This window comes from Podarcis tiliguerta, assembly GCF_965153285.1.
Source record: "Podarcis tiliguerta genome assembly, chromosome: 10".
Taxonomy (NCBI): Eukaryota; Metazoa; Chordata; class Lepidosauria; order Squamata; family Lacertidae; genus Podarcis; species Podarcis tiliguerta.
Window position 1 is genome coordinate 62,287,088 of NC_139543.1, and position 20,860 is coordinate 62,307,947.

The 20,860-nt window shown below is 43.5% G+C and overlaps 2 protein-coding genes across 51 annotated transcripts in view; both read left to right on the forward strand.

The window, feature by feature from the left end:
- The window catches only part of C2CD5 (C2 calcium dependent domain containing 5), an 86,357-nt gene extending 75,617 nt beyond the window's left edge, over positions 1 to 10,740 (forward strand). For 23 of the 50 annotated variants that reach the window (XM_083401792.1, XM_083401770.1, XM_083401782.1 and 20 more), the window contains 5 exons: positions 4,287 to 4,328; positions 6,196 to 6,297; positions 7,223 to 7,410; positions 8,049 to 8,195; positions 9,280 to 10,740. In XM_083401792.1, the coding sequence (XP_083257918.1) occupies positions 4,287 to 4,328; positions 6,196 to 6,297; positions 7,223 to 7,410; positions 8,049 to 8,195; positions 9,280 to 9,423 (623 nt within the window). In that variant the 3' untranslated portion in view covers positions 9,424 to 10,740. The remainder of the gene's footprint in view (positions 1 to 4,286; positions 4,329 to 6,195; positions 6,298 to 7,222; positions 7,411 to 8,048; positions 8,196 to 9,279) is intronic. The other 27 variants (XM_083401795.1, XM_083401764.1, XM_083401783.1 and 24 more) reach the window with 2 other exon arrangements.
- SOX5 (SRY-box transcription factor 5) overlaps positions 1 to 20,860 on the forward strand; it is a 1,214,093-nt gene that overhangs the window by 1,144,524 nt on the left and 48,709 nt on the right. The window lies entirely within an intron of this gene.

Here is a 20,860-nt window from a genome sequence, read left to right on the forward strand (position 1 = left end):
GGGTTCATGAAGGCTTCAGCCTGAATTTGTTATCACTTTTCGGAAAGCAGGAAGCATTGCACTCCAATTAATCTGGCAAGTGAGATTGATTCACAACTGCAGGCATGTAGTCTTTATATGTACACATACACACAGGCAACACATATGCACCTTCATAAAAGTGCAGACATTCTTTTATTCATATTGTTGCATTCTTATTGTTGCACATTACAAGAAAAAAAAAACCATCCCAGGAAGCAAAAACTGGGACAACATGAAATTCTTTTTTCACCTTGACTTTTCACACAGATACACACATGACTTTTCTCTAGAGTTGCATGCACACAGCAAGTATTGCTGTGGTGTGTTGACACTAGCTAAGTAGGCATGTATGTCTAGGAAATCTATAGTCCAATAACACCTGATGTGTGTCTAGTATGGCCCCTCCCCATCACATTTGTGTTCCTAGCTTCCTTCAAAGCCCCACACCTAGCACTGTTTCATACACAATTTTAAAATGTATCCGTAAAAATGCAAAGTGTTTCTATGACAAATTTGTGTTTACAAGCACATCCATCATATGTGCACAATCATCAGGCAGCAAGGATTGGTTATAGCTCTTTTAGTGTCAGTCTTTGCTTTGCTGCTGTCATGTGGATAAAATGAGCCCTAGTTGACATAACCCATGTTGATGGTGCTGGGCTAGTGTATAGCTGCACTAATAAAGAGTTGCCAAGGGCACACATGCAAAATAGGGGAAATTTATTCTCCTGGCTTAAGATTCTCCAGCCTGGGCTGAAACATAACCTTTTTATGGTTGACAGAAGTGCAGATTAAGTTAGTGAAATAGGGTAGTTAAACCATGTTCTTCCATAAAGAACTGACATGATTTACATTGATTTGTAGAAATTACTTCAACCGCGGTGAGGTAACCAGTGGCCCACAGGTCAGATTCAATCCACCAGCCTGCCAACTTGTCTATGACTGTCTAAAAGTGACAGTCAGAGCACTGCCTCTGGCAACAGCTGCTTTCAGCATAGGCAAAGGAGAAGGTGGGCAGCTCTTTGAAAGCATCAGAGGAGATTGGGAAACCATTTGTCTCTGCTGCTTTTGATATCCTGCCTACCTCCCTCTTCAGAAACTGCTCACCGCAGTGGTTTCTAATGTCTTTTGTCTCCTTTACTGTTGGGAAAAGCGAGGGATGAGGGAGGCTGGCTTTGTTGGGATCCACTGCCTCAAGGCAGCTGATGCTCCATAAATGAACATAGGGAGAGGTTGCCACAAGGTGCCTAGCTGCACCCACTGGTGGTTTGAGCCCTCCAGGTGGTTGGCCAATATGGGATGTGGCTCTCAGGCAAAAATTGGTTCACTGACACTTGATTTAAACTGTAGTAACAGATTGTGTTGCATTGATCCTATAGTAATCAAACCAGATTTTCTTTAGCAGAGCAGCATTTGAACACCTGGAAAACCTTGTTAGATAGCCAGCACCCAATGACAAGAATATACATAAAATATAAAGAGATATTTTAAAATGCTGCTTACATAATGACTAGGGAGGATTTTTTATTCAGAATGAATATAAAAGTTTCTCAGTAGAGAACTGTATACAATCATATGAAATGAATCGGATGAAATATTCATGTAACTTAATGTCTGTAACCTATATGAAGCCCTCGTTCTGGGGGTTGTTGCCTCCGTTTTTGCATTGAGAGGTTTGCTTTTATGGTGCTCTTTGCAAAATCAGCACCTTGGAGAGCAGAATAAGGCTGATAGTCTGGGGCTGGAGACATCCTTTCATTTGGGTGTGTGTGTTGAAAATAGTTTATTAGAGCCATGGTTGCCTGTGCTGTGTGTATGCTTTCCCCACAGTTAGCCATGGCAAACCAGAGCAGTTCATAAACCTGCAAAACGTGTTTGATCAGAGACAACCATGGCAGTAAACAGCAACACACAAAAACAAAACTTGCTATCTGTCTTCAGTCTGATTTTGCTTAGTGGAAGCCTTTATACAGTGTTTAGAAATCTGATGAGAGAAACATGTGGCTTGTTCATGCTAGAACAGATGGGAGCATGTGATATGTCAGTGAGTAAGTTCCAGAAGTTTTGTGAGGTTCAGACTTGCGGCTGATTGTTCTTTTATTACAAACATATACTTCTTTGGCAATTTTCCAGTTTCTTCTTTGCATGCTTCCCTGAGGACCATTAACAAAATTTCAGTTCTTTCTTGTGTACCTTGGTCATTCCTGTTTCATGCTTCTATGGCGCTGTAGTCTATACTATTATGGGTTAGTTTGTGTGGGATGAATATGTGGCAGATCATGGGTTAAGCCAGGGAGTTCATATGTAGTCACCTTTTGGATTCCTATCAATCTTGTTGCCCTGTGAACTGCTAGACCAACTTACAGATGTCAGCAGCCTGGTGAAAAGTTCTGAAAATAAGAGAGCTCATCTGAAAATAATTATGATGAGCCCTCTTAAATATTATGAAGGTAAACACAAGCTTCCTGGATTAGAATTTATTTCATTTGAACAAGACTTAACTAATTTTGGGTCTGTTGGACTCAGAAGAAGAAAGAATGTGGTATAGAAATGATAACAATGCAAAAGATAATTGGATACATGCCAGTCAGGGCACATGCCTCCATTGCTAGAAACAGTTGGGATAGGCTTTTTTTTAATGTTCTATTGTTAGCCTGCAGTTCTTACAGAAGAGCTTGAGTAATAAATTACTTGGCTAAAAATGAGTACAACCCCATGCTAGGCTTCTAAAAACCAAACTCAATCAAAGGGCAGGGGGGGACCTGACTGAGAACAAAATAGAAATGAACAATAAAGATCATGTTTGAAAGAGAGGAGGAAATGCATAGGAAAGAAACAGTTCAGCAGATTTGAACCATGTGATGAAACTGCAGGGTATGAAACAATGATGGTGGTGATGAGGGCTTAGAATTGGGCCGATTGGAGTGGCACTTTTAGTGGAAAGTGGAGAGTTATAGCAGAGTTATAGCAGAGTCAGTATTCAGTAATAGGAAGATTCGTATGGGAAGCATAGAAGCATAGAAGCTATGAAGGGGGAGCATTAGGTAGCAGTGCAGGACATAAAAGTCCCTTACCCCATGAAGAAAGGCAGATACAGTATAGATATAGAGAAATAGATAGTTTCTTAGGAATCCCAGATTCTGCTCACAAAAGTCCAGGGATTATCAGCAGCCTTGCATCTGTGATGATATATTAAAGCTTCAGTTCTGTAATTATACCATGCACTTATGGTAGAGTTCACAGAGGTATTTTGACTCCCTGCATTTGGGATACTTAGAAAGAGAAGAGTTCTGCATGCTCAGCTTCCGCTTTAAGTTCTGAGAGGTAAAAAGCATTCCTTGTGATCTTTCGCTGACAAAATTTTTGTGAGAGAAACTGCCCCACAAATTTTAATATTTATCATGTACAATTTTTAAAAGGTCATACACCTTATAAATTTAATCTGTGCCACAAACTTGTACTAGCTGTTAAAATTTCCCCACCAATTACTGGGGTCAATTTTACATACTGTACTTGCAACAAAGATTTTCCCTTCCTTTTCTTTCTTTCTTTCTTTCTTTCTTTCTTTCTTTCTTTCTTTCTTTCTTTCTTCTGTTGGGCTCAGTCTTGGCTTCTGCAGGGGAGCAAAATGGCTAAGTCAAATATTTAGACTTCGTTCTTTCCAAGATTTTTAGAACTTAGTCTCTGATTTAATAACCTACATGCATAAGTGCATCATTCTATCGTTTCTTCTGTTTCTATTCTGTGATTATCAATCCTTGCTCCCTCTGCTTTTTCAGTTTAGCTGCCTATTCCATCAATGTTAATCCTCCATGTTAGGTTAAGCATTAACCCTTATTCTTGCATAGCCATTCTATACATTTAGGTTCTATGGAGCGTAGGCAGTAAATGTAGTAACTTCGCAGACTGCATGCTTCTTCTTTTAGTAGTTGCAGTTCAGATTTGCAATCCCTTGCTATTTTTAAACAGAGAGCCTTCTAAGTATGGAAGGCCATAGAACTAGAAGAGAATCTTTTCAAGGTGATATCCAAAGACGCTTTGCCAAGAAAAACCAGTCCCTCTTGAATGTAGTACAAAGTTTACTGTATTCTGTTGTGAACAATAGGTTGTGCAAGGTTAATGTTGTGTGAAATAAAACCAGAAAACACAACACAGGGATTTCTCTAGCAGATTACTCACTTAAAAATTGACATGAAATAAAAATCTGTATTGATATAGTTAATGTTTCTTATGTCATATCAGTGGAATTCATTTTGTCTTATTAGAGGACCTGGAGAATGCAAGTTCCCACACAGCTGTCCAAAGAGGTGAGTTTCCTTGATTTAGCTCTAAGCCAGAACAGGGGATGCATTCCTGGCTCTGTTGGGGGTACACTTGGGATGTGGCTTCAAGCATTCAGGAAGTATGTACCAGTTGCCTTGGAAAGCACGCTCTGATGTGGCTTATTGATATCTGAATATGCTCATCAAAGTATTTTTCTATACATTAGGGATAGCTAGAATTAGAAGTGATGGGTAGTCTTACATTGTCGCTTTGTCTTCCAGAACAATTTTCAGAATAACTGGTTGTTCAGTTCTTCATCTTCCTTTAATGTTATATTGAATTCCTCAGTTGTTGTTGTTTTACGGAGGACTGGAAGGGGATGGAACTAAAGATCAGTTAATACATAAACAATGCATGCTGCTGTGGAATTATTGATACCAGTCTTGGTGCCTGCCTAGGAATACTCAGTAATCTGGGGGGGGGGGGGACGGGGACCAAACCTTCAATTTTCACTGCGAGGGTAATGATCTTGAAAAGGAAGAGGTGTTTCAAAAGCACAAAAAGGGGCTTATGTGCAATATATTTTATCTTTATTTCCTGCTTATCAGGAGGAATTCTGTGATTTTTAAATTAAAGCTGAAAACAATTGCTGAACTTTTGATCTAGTGAGCTTGTCCGGGAAGCTCATAAGCTTGGGTTTAAGAGTTTGAGTGGCCATGCAAGGCACCCCAGGTGTTGGATTCAAAACATCAAAGTTGTTGCCAAAAGGGTCAAATACTTTTCATTTATTTGTCTAAAAGATTTGTCTGGTATGGATACTGTCGAGGATGAGGTGTGATATCCTAAGGACATTATATGGGAGTTCCCTCATTCATGCAGCCCTGTGCCAGTTATTTTGTTTATTATAGTGAAAATATCCTTTATATTTAAAAATATGTGCTCAGAGCTGAATGACTCTGTCCCATTTGACTACTGTTTGCACCTGAATTCACAACATCAAGTTACCTGGGTATTTCACACTACTTCTATCTGTCTAGTACAGATCATTTCATGATGTATTCATTAACTAAACATAGCACAACACAACACTGAGCACTTCACACTGGTTCAGACAGTCAGCAGACCCCATTCAGACTGCAGCCAGCAAGCACTCACCCAGCAGGGATCACATTGAAGAGAGAGCTGTACGAAACAGCATGTGGGGACCATGTACACTGGTGCCCTGATTTGTATAGTCACAGTGATCCTCCTTCGTTCTTGCAAATTGCGGCAACTGTGTGAATCTGTTCATGTGATCTCTGCTTCCTTGCGGTCCCTGCTGGTGGCCCTGCAGACTCCCATAGGCAGTTTGTGTGGGACCTGTCTAGTCTCTGCTCTGGACCAGTGCCTGAAATTGGTGTATCTGGGGAGTGGAAGGTACTTGTGCAGTGTCTTCCTGCTGATCGTCATACAGCAGAAGGCTCAATTTGTGCTGCCTTGTAGAAGACTCCACAGTGATCCCAAGCACTGTAACTTTCAGAAATGTTGGACATAATTCACAGAATCATCAAAGTTGCCAAAAGGGCATCTCTTGAAGCACCGTCAAGGACTCTGAAAGCACTGTTACAGAAAACTGCAAGGCAGTCTTACAGCAGCAGGTACTCTTTTGAATTCACTGCTGCAGAAATGGATAAAACAAGACATGTATGCATTTATCGTAGGGATGATGTTTCTAGATGCTCATACTACGTAGGTGAATCATGTCCGACCAGTAATGTCCAAGCAGAGGCAAGCACTGTGTTTTCTTGGAAAACCACTTATTCTTGGATGCAGATAATTGATTCATCAGAAGGAGCACTGCAATGGGCAAAGGGGCATCACCCATATTTTTTTCCTTTGTTTTTCCTTTTGTTTTTCTGTCTGTGTTTCCAGCAACATCAGTTGATTACAGTTCCTTTGCAGACAGATGCAACAGCTGGATAGAATTCATTAAACTGAAAGCTCAGACCATAAGGCGTGGATCAATTAAGACAAGTAGGCGGTCATTTCTACCACATTCTGATCATTGGAAGCGTAGTTCTGATCTTTCAGTGGCAAACGGTGGAGCTTCCTACCCAGTAGTGGCATTGCAAAATCAGTGTCCGAGTGTGAAAGCTGCAGACACACAGCGTCTGTTTTTGAAAACATTAATGCCAGGTTGATTTTGGAGCGCATTGTTCTGTGCTCCAAAAGTAAACTGCCAGTAAATATATAGGTGATAAATAGGCTTGCGAATTGTACAACTAAAAGGTATACATACAGTGTGACAGAAAGTGTATGTATACATCAGTGAAATTCTTCAGACTATGCAAGGATCACCTGCATGATATTTGTGGCAGCAATCACTGAATTACAAAGTGGTGAGTTTTTAATTTTTGTTTAAGTAGTTCAATGGCTGCAGGTATGACTTTTGCTTTAGTTACTCAAGATGAAGATTTACCTGGAAGCTGACAGCAATGAAGAATTTGTCCAAAATTTGAAAAATGCTGGACTGGAGAAACGTGTCAACTTTCACACTCTTTCCTGTAGACTTTTTGTCGTTCCCTCTAGCAGAAATTTTTACCAAATCGTGATACCTTTCCCAACCACTCCCTCCCTCCCTCCGCACTACCTGTGTCTTCACTTGATAACTGATCATTTGTATGTGCAGCTGCTGGCCTCAGTGTTTTCTTTTGCAGGAATGCTACTCTTCTTCCAAAATTAAACCCCATTCAAGCTTTTTGTCTCTCGTTTGCATGTGCTGCATGGTTATTTCTTTTCTATGGCTGAGCATCACGGGCAGCTGAATGTTGTCACCAAGCTATGTGGAAACCATGAAGAAGGCTTAATCTGTTGGAGCTACCGATGCAACTATCCATATGTTGAGTAGTTATTCTCTGTCTGTCTTCCTTCTTTCCTTCCTCCCTTCTGCCACTTGTAGCCATTTCATTCGACAAGCCAAGTCCATTGACAGAAGGACAGTCCCGTCGTTCTGGCTCATCCGGCATGAGTTCCACTGTGCCAGTTGTTAAGATGACACCTCTTTCTTTCATCGCTGGGGCAAAAATAACCAAATACCTTGGAATAATCAACATGTTTTTTATACGAGAAACCACTTCTTTGCGTGAGGTAAGCTGCGCTGGAGTCCGCCTTTCTCTCATGGCTAACATGGCTGATCTTGGGTTTTAGTTATGCTGGGTGCAAGAGATTCAGCAATTCAGAATTAACAGAAAAAGGGCATAAGTCTTGCTTGAGCAGATTCCAGATTATCGCATCTCCATATACCTTCACTATAAGTAAAATCCAATGCACAGTTGAATTTTGTGCTCTTTTTAGCAGATTAACCCAGCTCTTGATTGTCTGTTTGCAGAAAAGATCCACAGTATAGCTCTGCTAGATAATTTGAAAAATATGCAGATATGCTATTATAAGGCAACAATAACAGCAAACGTTTTGGGAGCCTAAGCAAATTGTCGCACAGTCCCATCTGTTCCTTGTATGGTTTTGAATGCTATTTGTGGTTTTTCATTGCTTTTTTGCTGATAAATCAGACTGTTTACTTGGAGGTTTGAAGTAGTAGTTCTCAAAGTATGTGTTAACTCTGAATGATGCTTTAGAAGACTAAGAAAAACGACACAACTCTTTTGGAACAACTGTTGATTAGTTTTCACTTGTTTAGAATAAATTTGAAACTAAAGAACAGTAAGTGCTGGGGATGGTTTTACTAGTGCCTTTCCACTAAAATGCGTGTTGGTGTGTTTTTATAGGAGGGCGGTGTAAGCGGTTTTCTGCATGCATTCATTGCGGAGGTCTTTGCAATGGTAAGGGCTCACGTGGCAGCTCTCGGGGGAAATGCCGTTGTCTCTTACATCATGAAGCAGTGCGTGTTCATGGAGAATCCAAACAAAAATCAGGTAAATGGTGCTTGAAGAGAACACTATATGTCTGCACATAAACAGTCAGGGACTAGAGAAGCCTGACAGCATTTGCAATGTACTGGCATCCAGGCAAGGTTCTCCTAACTAATCCGTTAAGAACTCCTACTAAGAAAACAACCTACCTGTTAATCACACCATGTCAAGTGATTGATGGGTGGGTTATCCCACTCACCTGTCAAAAGTTGGCACTCAGGAGTGGGGGCAGATGACAGTCTGGCTCACAAGTCCAAAAGGGTCCCCCACCCCTTCTCTAAAGGGTTTGTGACCACCCCTAGGCCTTAAAATGGAGCCATTAGACTTTTCATTTGTTTGTAGCTACTGGAATTCTTGGCTAATAAACATGGCTGCATGATTTGGCTCCTTTTGTGTGTGAAGTCACAATAGATGCACAGGGAATGGAGGACTGCATTTTTCAAGAAACATCACAGTTTTGGTAAAATATATATATAACATTCCCACTTTTTAAGGTCAGGAGTCTTAAATCCCGATAAAAAAGGAACAACTGCATTTATTGCACTGGGCTCCAAAGGCCTTTTGAACAATGTGTACCATTCCAAAAAGGACGTTGGCGAATTGTCAATTTGTAGCTTTCTGCTGTGTCAGCTTTCAGAGAATTTGAAAGGGAAACACATGAAAAGTGAGGCTGAAAAGGCTAAGCATCCTTAGCTTGGAGAAAAACAAATGTTTATTTGTTGGGGCTGTTAGGGAGGTCCCTATATTCACAAAATGAGCTGGTATAGGTGGAGAGGAAATAATTATTTACTCAGGCCATTTCACACAGAAACCATCTGTGTGATCAGAAGCCTCTGAATCTCTAGTACTACTAGTTTTGGCCTCTGCTATAACCATCTGCAGAAAGCTCCTTCTCTGCTAGCGTTGCTGCAGCTGCTCATCTGTAAACTTTTTGTCAGCACTTGGCTGCTTCTGGCAGCAGAGAGGTACAAAGACCTTGTCCGGTAGCAGGAATTTATTTGCACATTTCAAATTTCTGTGTAAACAATAAGGTTCTGTTTAAAATCCAGAAGATATATAACTGGATGCCCGCTTTCTGTCTTTGCAGGCACAGTGCCTAATAAACGTCAGCGGAGATGCAGTAATCTTTATACGTGAATCAGAATTGGAAGGGGCGGCAAACCAGCTCTCCACAAATGGCTCTCAACCTACCAATTCAAAAGATGCCATAAGTTGCAACATGAAGAAGTGAAATGGCTTTAATTATACCTCGAGGTTATCTTCAAAGTATCAGATGCCATGGCTTTCATTTGTTTCTTTTCAATCAGCAACACTCCTTATATTAAGGACTGCTCCGTTTTGAGGCAATCATAAATACTGTCCATCAGATTTCGTAAGAGCCCCTGTGCACACAAAAGAACATCTGTCTAAAGGAAGAACTGAAAATAGCAGATGTTCATCAGAACTGAAGTCATCAGGATATCGCCCTGTATATTATAGGGCCAGAACAAAAAAAAAATCTTACTTGGAAGCTATCAGAAACAAATGTTACTCATTCTCAGAGGGAGGAAGAGAGGATTTATATTACAACTGGAATATAGCTGAGAAATTCAAATCTCTCCATGTGTTTTGAGAAAGGAAAAGCTGGTTCCAACAGCACTGCCAAATACGCAACATGCAAAGTAAACATAGCTTTTGGAACTAGTGACAATCATCGCCCACATGAACTGGACAGACTGGATGTAGCTGCATGTTAAAATATGTTTTTTCATGTTTGTGAACTATTGAATATTTTTCTATTGTACATTTTTTAATTTCAAATTGTTAAATAGAATTATGATAAAATAACTGGTGCAGATAACTATTGACATTTTATGTTATTGGAACAATAGTGGTAGATGAAAATCTGCTATCTGAAGTCTGTGAAATCCTAGCTGCGTCTGAAGAGGAAATCAGGGCTTTGGATTTCACAGGTTGCAAATACAAGGAAACTTGGAGAAAGAGCAGTATTCTAGAAAGGCCACCACTCACAGATGGTGTTAAATATGGTACCTAGGAAGATGAGGATTGCTGCAGTAAACAGAGGATTAGACACACCCAGAGGGATTTGATAGAATATAACAATCCATAGATCTGAGAAACTGCTATTAACAGATGCGATCCTAGTCACTTGCATGTGTGGATAGGGGAGATAAATGCATGCTAAAGCATGAAATATGTTTTGAAAGTTTCTGTGGCAGCAATCACTTGGCTGAACAGGCAGGCCACTTTTATTAAAACTGGCTTGCCTCTTCAACTGATGAGTAGCTGTAGGAAAAACTTTGAAAACCTGTGGATGCACTTGTTCCCTCACTCATGGCCATATAGGAGCCCAGCAGAAGTGCTTTTGACGGCCTCCAGTGTGGAACTTGAAGAAAAGATGTAAACTTGAATGTAAATAGATGACATTTTGCTAGATCTAGGTACAGAAATTATCTATTATTTGTCCAATTCAGAGATTCCATTGTAAATGAGAATGATGAAAATCACATTCCTATTTGCATAATAAAGCTTCTTTCTTAAAAAAAAAGATAATCCTGATTTGCTGTTTGGGAGAGGTGGTGAGGAGGTAAGCATGCAATGATTTTTGGGTGGCTTATATCAGTTGTATATTTTGCATTCATCATGCTCAGAGAATACCCACTGAAATTAATGAATTACCTCAGTGCCTAGGACTTGCCGATCGAAAGGTCGGCGGATCGAATCCCTGCGGCGGGGTGCACTCCCGTTGCTCGGTCCTAGCGCCTGCCAACCTAGCAATTCGAAAGCACCCCCGGGTGCAAGTAGATAAATAGGGACCGCTTACTGGCGGGAAGGTAAACGGCGTTTCCGTGTGCTGTGCTGGCTCGCCAGATGCAGCTTTGTCACGCTGGCCACGTGACCCGGAAGTGTCTCCGGACAGCGCACAACCCTAGAGTCGGACACGACTGGCACGTAAGGGCAGGGGTAACTTTACCTTTATAACCACCTCTCTCAGTATCTATTGGCTTTGTTGTAGAAATAGCTAGAAGCAATTGTGGAACACAGTCCTTGGAGCTGCTTTGCAGAGATACGTTGAGGACATACTGACTGCTAGATTCTCACAGGTTGTAGAAGGTAACCAACAGGTGCACTAACAGAAAAATTAAATGAGGGGCCCCCCCTCAAAGTTCTGTGAGTGACGTCCAGTAAGTAGGGTCTCAGCTGGCATACTAGATGGAGTTGGTGACTTCTTGAAAGCTGACACAGAGTCAGTTTTCTTGATTCTTTTATCTTAATTCATTTCTAACTTCTAAAAATCGATGTTGTGTACTGTTGTCATACCACTTGCCTATTCTATTTTTTCAATCACTGAAGCTCTGCCAGGAAATAGAGGAAATAGCCTGACAGATGAAAGCTATTTTTCATTCTAGTCCTATGGGAACCCCCGGTTCCATTTAGTTAACACATTGTTTTCTTTGCTTTAACATCCACCATACTTGGCAGTAACTTTTTACCAGCCTGTGTTAGATAACATACAAAACAGGAATGGCGACCTCTATCTCCACTGGTTGCTGTGGGGAAATGAATGCTCAACCGAAGGCACAGGCTGTTCTTCTTAACCTCCTGGCAAGGAAGTGCCAAGTACTGGAGGCTGGTCTCTGGCCAATAGTAGCTGGAGCCAGAGCTAATGGCAGAATATTTGAGACTTAATTATTGTGGTCTGCATCCAATACCAGCTTTGCACTGGCAGAAAACACTTCCTTTCACTTAGTTGTCACCAGTCCCTTCTACCCACTTCAGCTCCCCTTGTCTCCTCTGAAAAGGTTAGTAAAAAAATGAAAAAGGTAACGGACCCCTGACAGTTAAGTCCAGTCGCAAACAACTCTGGGGTTGCAGCGCTCATCTCGCTTTACAAGCCGAGGGAGCTGGCGTTTGTCCTCAGATTTTTTGGGCCATGTGGCCAGCATGACTAAGCTGCTTCTGACGAACCAGAGCAGCGCATGGAAATGCCGTTTACCTTCCCACTGGAGCGGTACCTATTTATCTACCGTATTTTTCGCCCCATAGGGCGCACCGGCCCATAGGGCACACCTAGTTTTTTTGGGGGGGGAAATAAAGAATTCCCCCCCCAGGTGTGGGGATGGGGCGGGGGAAGCCCGAGCTTCCCCCGACCCCAGCCCCCAGAACAGGCAGCTCTCCGCTAGCCATGGGAGAGCTGCGCGAAGTCGTGCAGCTCTCCCACGGCTTGCGGATAGCTTCCTGAAGCCTGGAGAGCGAGAGGGGTTGGTGTGCACCGACCCCCCTCGCTCTCCAGGCTTCAGCGAAATCCTGCATTCGCCCCATAGGACGCACACACATTTCCCCTTCATTTTTGGAGGGGGGAAAGTGCGTCCTATAGGGCAAAAAATACGGTACTTGCACTTTAACATGCTTTCAAACTGCTAGGTTGGCAGGAGCTGGGACTGAGCAACGGGAGCTCACCCCATCACAGGGATTCGAACCGCCGACCTTCTGATCGGCAAGCCCTTGGCTCAGTGGTTTAGACCACAGGACCACCCGTGTCCTGGAAAGATTAGAGGAACCTCCAAAACATGTTCAGATATGTCAGAGAGGGTGGTAGGGAAGGGATGGTCACCAGTATATAGGGCAGGGATATGGAAACCCAATGCCCTTCAGGCCTCTCTATCTGGCCCTTGGGACATTCTCTGGGCCTGCTTAGTCACACCTCGCACTTTGTATCCTCCTTGACTGTTTTTGCCTGACTGGAACCTGTCCTTAAACTCGGATGATGTCTTCCGCTTGCCTGGACAGAAGGTAGAGAGGGGTGTTTGGTTGCAGAGAAACTTAGCCTTATAGGTAAAATTCATGTTTACGGCTCTGAGCACTTTGGACTCTTGCCCTGTCCACCACTGGCATGTGGCCCCTGAAAGGCCCAGAAGGGAATGTGGCCCTTGATCCGATAAAGATGTCGCATCCCCCAATGTAGGGGGGAAGTGCTTTCCACTAGTGCAAAGCAACTATTGGATAACCCTGTAACTTCTGAACACAGTGGTTTTCCTTGTTGTTACAACAAGCCTGAGTCTCGGCTAAATACATGCTCTCTCTTCAAGCCTTTAACAGCAGTGTGAGGGAGAGGGAGAGAACTGTGATAGGCAGATTGATGATGAAAGTGTTGCATGCAGTTGTGAACTTTCAAGAGAACAAACCTTTTAAAGGAGATTCTGAAGCTTGTCAAAGATTTCTTACGCCTAAAGGCACAACTGCCGCTAGAGAGTTGCTGCTGCTGTTTTAATACTGCCCTTCACCTAAGGTCCCATCTAAGGTTGCAACAATGAAAGCACAATGTTAAAAGCAGTTTAATAAAACAACTTACAATCACAAAAAGAAGGCGGGGCTGTATATAAGGGGGCTGTAGAGACATAGGCAGTATTTTAGATATTTGGGGCCTAAGTCATTCAGGGCTTCAAACTACATGAGCACCTTGAATTGGGCCAAGAATTGAATTCTCAAGCGCCTCTGTGTTTTGGAACAATTGCAGCAGGAAGAGTAGCAGCAGTGTATAAGTATTTATAATGCAGCACATGACACTTTGGGACGCAGGTGGCGCTGTGGGTAAAAGCCTCAGTGCCTAGGACTTGCCGATCAAAAGGTCGGCGGTTCGAATCCCCGTGGCGGGGTGCGCTCCCGTCGCTCGGTCCCAGCGCCTGCCAACCTAGCAGTTCGAAAGCACCCCTGGGTGCAAGTAGATAAATAGGGACCTCTAACTAGCGGGAAGGTAAACGGCGTTCCGTGTGCTGCACTGGCTCGCCAGATGTGGCTTTGTCACGCTGGCCACGTGACCCGGAAGTGTCTCCAGACAGCGCTGGCTCCCGGCCTCTAGAGTGAGATGAGCGCACAACCCTAGAGTCTGTCAAGACTGGCCCGTACGGGCAGGGGTACCTTTACCTTTACATGACACTTTACAAAGAACAGGTTTCTAGCCCAAAGGGCTTACAAAATCTATATTAAAAAAAGATAAGATGGAAACAATAGAAGATGTAGGGGAGTAAGGCAGGAGTAAGGCTGAGTTTTCACAATCATTTAATCTTTTAGTTACGGTTGTATTGGTTTTTCAGAATAGTTGTTTTTTTGAAATGGTAATGAAAATCCCTTCTTGAATGCACAACTTGATTTAAAATCTTGTTGAACATGCTACTCATTCCCTTAGGATCCCAGTGGGACACACTTGCATCTGCTAAAGCAAGCAAAGAAATAAATCGTTCTCATATTTACTGGAAGCAGCTTTTAAACATGCAAGATCATCACTTTGTGGAAGACGGCTTTCCAAACCTGATAGGCTTCACGTGTAGGCTGCCAAAGTGGTCAGATATCGGGTCAGAGAGAGGAACGGGCAGATTTTGCTCAGACTATATGGTACAACCCAGGTTCACCCACTTTCACACTATATGAGATCCAGCAATCATGCACCTTGCGGCCCTGCCTATGATGCACATCAGGTTCCCTTCATGACACTTGAACAGGAGGTAATTTCTGAGAGCAGAAGTATGTGTTCCTTCTACCAAAAATTAACAGCCGCCATAAATGTTGCCTGCCTATCAAAATGTATGTTATGATTTATGGAGGGATCTGTTGGGTGTTTATTTTCCCGGTAAACGTATGTTGTCTGTTAAACGTTTTAACACCGCCATCTGGTCTAATTAATGACTTGCAATAGTTGCCTCCTCTAAACATGAGCACTACCATGTTGCAAAACATTTGTCGTTGCGCTTGTAGTGAGACAAGGTAGATTCTCATCTTCTGGTGATCAAAGCGCTCGTCTGAACAGCAGCTCGCCATTTGGATGTTGGGGCGAGCAGTAGTCCAACAATATCTGGAAGGCCACAGGTTCCCCATCCCAGGCTTAGCCCATTCTAGACCACTCCTTGTTGTAGGAACATAGTAAGCCTTATTACAGTCATGCCATTGGTCCACTGTCTACATTGACTGGCATCAGCTCTCCTGAATCTTCATCCTTTCTGGAGATGGTGGGCATTGAACCTGAGGCCTTCCGCAATGCAAACCATGTGCTCTGTCTCTGGGTTATGACTCCCTTCACATTACCTGTTGTTGGCATCCATCTGTCTTGAGAGACAATAGCGTTTGCCTTCAACGGCGAGGTCAAAACACTGTATTAGCAGCACTGAAGTGACCTCCCCAGGGTGCAAGCCTGGGCAGTGTATATGTAGGTCCTGGGCTGCCCAGTCGACAAGACCCCTCTCTCAACCTCGCTGATGTGGTCCAAAGGAAAGCAGAGCAAGATGCTTGGCACCGGCTTGGCTGCAGGAGTTGCCGGAAGGAGGCGAACAAGGTTCCATCTAGCCGTCTTAGGGACTCCACTCCACTCTGGATTTGCGTAGGGCTTACTCCTGAGCCTTTTCTTCTCCGGAAGATATATCCTGCAAGGCAGCGGAGGTTTAGGATCAGAGTTTTCCTTCTCCTACATAGGCTACCTTCCCAGGTTGATGAGCCCCATCTGCCCTTCACGTCCCTCTAGGGTTGAATCAATGGGAGCCCACATGAAATAAAACAGAACATCTTTGAAGTATGAACTGTAAGGATGAAGCACATTTTTCTTCCTGAGGTAAAGGACTAGATGGAGCCTCCCGTTCTATGTACCAAGACCTGATCCAACTAGCAGTTGAATCTCACTTAGACACTGGCAGTGTTCTCCACCACACCTATGGACAGCAGGCAGTTGACAGCAGCTACCCAAATGAATGCTGTAGCCCTGGAGGATGAGAGGTCTCCTGGAGATACCTCCATACTTTGATGTGACAGCCACTTTGGGCAGGCCAGGACACATGCCACGCACACACAGACCTGCTCCCTTCCAAAATGATAGGCCCTCAAACCCCGAGTTGGCTATTAGATGGAGCAAGCGGGACCTTCAGCATAAAGTTGCAATGAATTCTCATGTTCCTCAGTGTTTCCGTTCAGCCATTTCTGTTCAGGATTCTCTCTCCCTAGCCCAGTCCCTCAGTTTACCTTTTCACAGGAAGCTACCTTGTGCTGAATTGGTTCCTCTATCCCAACACTGCACCCCAACTGGCAATTGCTCACCAGGGTTTCAGGATCTTGCCCAATTCCACATTGAGACTGAACCTGGGCATTCTGCATGTGAGACAGATGTTCTGCTGCTAAGCTATGTAGATGTTTTTGTACCTCTGGGAACCCCAGTGTTTCTGAGCCACCCTATTTTGGCTCCCTTTCTATTTTCACATACCATAAAGTTGGATGGGACCACAAGGGACATCTAGCTCAGCCCCCTGCAATGCAGCAATCTCAACTGAACCATCCATGACAGATGGCAATCCAACCTCTGCTTAAAAACATCCAAGGAAGAGGAGAGTCCACCACCTCCCAAGGGAGTCTGTTCCACTATTGACAGCTCTTGCTGGCAAAGTTCTTCCTGATGTTTCGTCAGAATCTCCTTTCTTATAACTTGAAGCCATTGGTTCGAGTCCTGCCCTCCAGAGCTGGAGAAAACAAGCTCGTTCCACCTGAGTTTTCTATTAAAGGATATGATCGTGATAGGTGGGTGTTAAATCGCAGTCCCGAAGCTGGCCTTTTTTTGCCGCACCTTGTTAATACTTGTGGTCCGTTTTTTGTGTGTTTGATCCTTGCTCACACAGGTGGCCTTATTGACCAGGCAAGTTGGGTCCCTGTGGCCTGAGTGATATTGCTGTGTGCACAAACTGGGCTTGCTGCTATCCTGGTACTGTCTTGCCACTTCGCTCTCTTCTAGCCAGTCTGGCATCGTGATGCAGACCGATGGTTCAGCACTGCCATATGCGAGAGGAAATTAGCAGTCATGCCACCCTGGAGGCAGAGAGGAAGGCAATGGGTGGTATTCTTTAATCCCAGCAAGGCTGCTTCTAAAAGAAGAGGAAAATGAATATCAAAGGAAAAGATCAGAGGCTCCCAGCAGCCTCCAAAGACAGCTCATAGACCATAATTTGTGACTCTTCAGCATGTATGATATATGTATAATGAATGCACACAGGTTCATTTTGTTCCAGCGGCCCACCTCTTTGGCTATTGGCTGCTGCTCTGGCAGGAGGACACGGAATGCTAATGAACATTCTGACTTCTCAGGGTGAAGGTTCCATGAACAAGATGCAGTTTCTGTGAGGGCAAGGAGAATTTTAAGTCGGCAGAAGGAAGGACCAAGGAGGAGGAAGAGCTGTGTGCTGTTAACGGGAAGGAGGCAGCGGCACTGGTTCTGGACAGCCAGGAAAGACGAAGACAAACTGAATGGGGAGATGGTTAAGGAAAAGGGATAGGACAGGAAGCAGCTGATCACAGGAATGGGTCTGCCATGACCCGAGACAGCCAGTAATGTGGATGCATGAAAAACATACCTATCTATGATGGGGTCACAATAAGACACAACTCATCATCAGATGTTTTCCATGTGACAATCAGAGCCATTTAGTTCTCTGGGATGGAATGTAGCGGACCTTTGATCTTTGTGTTAATTAAAATCAAGCTGCCAAAAAGGTGTGGGAGGGAGATCAATATTGTTGAAGCCAAGAAATGTCATGTGAGTGGGCTTTAAAGGTGCTATGCCCAAACTGCAGCATGAATTCTGCTGGTGTTGAAAGGGAATAAAAAAGACACATGTATTTCCCTGCAAATCTTTGCCACTAGCTGACTTCCTGCAAATCTCCCCTGCTGCTAAAGCATCTGCCTTGAAAGCATCTCAGTGCAAATCCTAATAGCTCTCCACAGAGGTACCACACATCTCCTTGATAGGAACGGAGATGTCTTGGCCACAAGTGTGCGCCAGAGAGCTAGCATGGAGACAGATGGGCCGTCATGTGCCTCGTGCATGATGATGATTTTGCATTGAAATCTGTACATCCAAGATGTGCCCCTGTTCTCCTTACCCTGGTTTGATGCCGTGCTGATCTAGCAAGATTAGCACAACACACGCACCCTTTTCCTTTCTGATCAGCTTGGCTTTTATCGATCTGCGTCTGGAAACTCTGCAGCCCCAGGGGGATAGATCAGCAACACTAGCCCATGACGTATGTGGATGTCTAGACATATATCTGGGAGCAAGTAGAGTGCTGAGCCTGTCCCACAGAGCAGGATGCACCTGTACAATAAATGCTCTTCTTGGGAAGTGAAGGATGAATCAAGAAAAGGTTGAACGATGTCCTGGGAGTTTATCTGGAGGTTATGCTTAGATGAGCGTATGCAAAACAGTATTCCTTCATGGGAATAAGCCACAGGGTCACACACCTATCTAGTAGGCCTTGCTAGCTGCAGCAACTAGCAGCTACTCATTTTATTTTACAATTCGCACCCTTTAAAAACTAGCTTCAGAAACTAATTCCTACTGGCTAAGCAGGCACAGCTGCAGAGCCTGTTTGAAATGTTGGCAACCGGCACGAGCCACATTTTTGTGTGTTGTGGAATCAGAACATTTTGGGGGGGGGGGTTGGAGGAGATAAAAGCAGAATGGCAAAACACTGCATATATATGAGAAGTCCCTCTTTTTGTCTATATTTACTGCATAGTTCTCTAAAATACCATTATTCAACTGAAGCTGAAATCCACACCCATCCAATTTATCATTGGGAATAAGCTGTGTTTGCCAAGAGGGAAATGATTTTGAGCTGGCTGCAGCTGTTTATTATCCATGAAGTCCGGTTGAGGCAAAAGTCAAAGTAAAACAAAGTCTCGGCAGGTGAAAGATGGCTCAGTGTTGTGATCAAGTGGGCAATCTGGTTTTTCAGCCTTGAAACAGAAAAGCTTGTTAGGCTGCTGGGCTTATGGGAAGCAACAGCGTCAATAAAGGATATTTTTTATCATGTGCCAACATTCCCCGCACTATACCAGGACCGGTTAACACTGGCCTCTTTGTTGCCTTGCACGCGTGAATGGACTATTGGATTCAGTCTCACCAACAGAATAAAATCTTCACCTGCCTTTATAACAGTGGCTTTGAAGGTTTAGCATCTCCCTGTGTTGAGTGGGTTCTGCAAGTCGCTAGTCCTCATGACCAGAGAAAACAGAGAAAAAGGGCAGGGAGGAGGAAGGATTCAAGTGAGATGCCTGCTTGTTCTGAAGGGGTAGGGGTAAAGCTTGTGACATAACCGCCCTGAGACCTCCGGGTATAGGGCAGTGTATAAATTTAAACAATAATAATAAAAAATAATGAAAGGTGGGGTCCCATCTTCCTGCCTGGGTGTTCTACAAAGTCATGCTGACTTCCTGCCTCTCCACTTCTTTCCTGTTGTCTTGAAGACTCTAAACTTGGTGAAGAGAAAACAGAAGCCAAGCTACTGACCTTTAAGAAAATATTCTAAATCCACAGTACAGCAAAGTTGTTATTAGGCTAACCAAAATATCACAGAGTAATTGGCAGGCTTCCAGGTACTCTATAGCTCATCAGATTAATGGTTAAAACAGAGCATAGATGTTTGTGTGCCAGGGGGAAGTTTGACTCATGTCATGGAGTCCTACGGGGGTCGTTCCATGCCAAATCACCTGGTGCTGTGTGCTCTCACGACAAAGATTTTCTTAAAAAAAAATTAAAAATGTGTAGATACCTATGGTAAAGGTAAAGGGACCCCTGACCCTTAGGTCCAGTCGTGGCCGACTCTGGGGTTGCGGCGCTCATCTCGCTTTATTGGCCGAGGGAGCCGGCATACAGCTTCTGGGTCATGTGGCCAGCATGACTAAGCCGCTTCTGGCGAACCAGAGCAGCGCACGGAAATGCCATTTACCTTCCTGCTGGAGTGGTACCTATTTATCTACTTGCATTTTGACGTGCTTTCAAACTGCTAGGTTGGCAGGAGCAGAGACCGAGCAACAGGAGCTCATAACCTCAAATTAATTTTTAAAGATTGTTTTGGTCCAAAATTGGGCACAGGAGAATGTTTAAAAAAATTCAATTTTCGCGTGATTTAAACTAATGCAATTTCTGCGTCAGTTTAAAAAAAACCACCTTCTGTTTTGCTTATTTTTCAACCAATTGGGCTTATTTGGGTATCAAAATAAAGCTAATTGTGGTCTCTTTCAAAATAAGGTATAAAAATGGTATTAAGTGCCACAGAAAAGGGTCAGTGACCATTAAAAGTGAATTTTTGTCATTTTATTCCCAGTAGGTTCGATAAGCCGTAGGGCGCAAACCACAACTAACACATGTATCATACTTTTTTTGTAGAATGGGCTAACCATGTACTTGTTATGCTTCTTAAAAAAGGAGGGTGTTTTTTGTGGTTATAAAATAACCACATAAATTTCTTGGGAAGAAAATCTGAGTTGTGAGAGCACGGTCGAGTATTAAAATCAGGTGATTTGGCGTGGAATGACCCAAGGTGGTATTCTGCTATGTTTTACTCAGGAGTAAGCCTGTTTAAATTAATGGGCCTTATGTGAATTAATTTCAATGGCTCTATTTTAGGTACCACCCAGTTGTCTCAAGATGGAGTGTGGAGGGAGGTAGAAGGCAATTAACTAAATTAGGGTCTGTTAGGGGGCTATGTGGGTTTCAGGTTCATACAATCATAGATGTGTAGAGTTGGAAGGGACACTGGGGGTCATCTAGCCCAACCCCCTGCAATGCAGGAATCTTTTTGCCCAATGTGGGGCTGGAACCCCAGACTGCTGGTACACAGAGACTGCCTTGTTGGTAG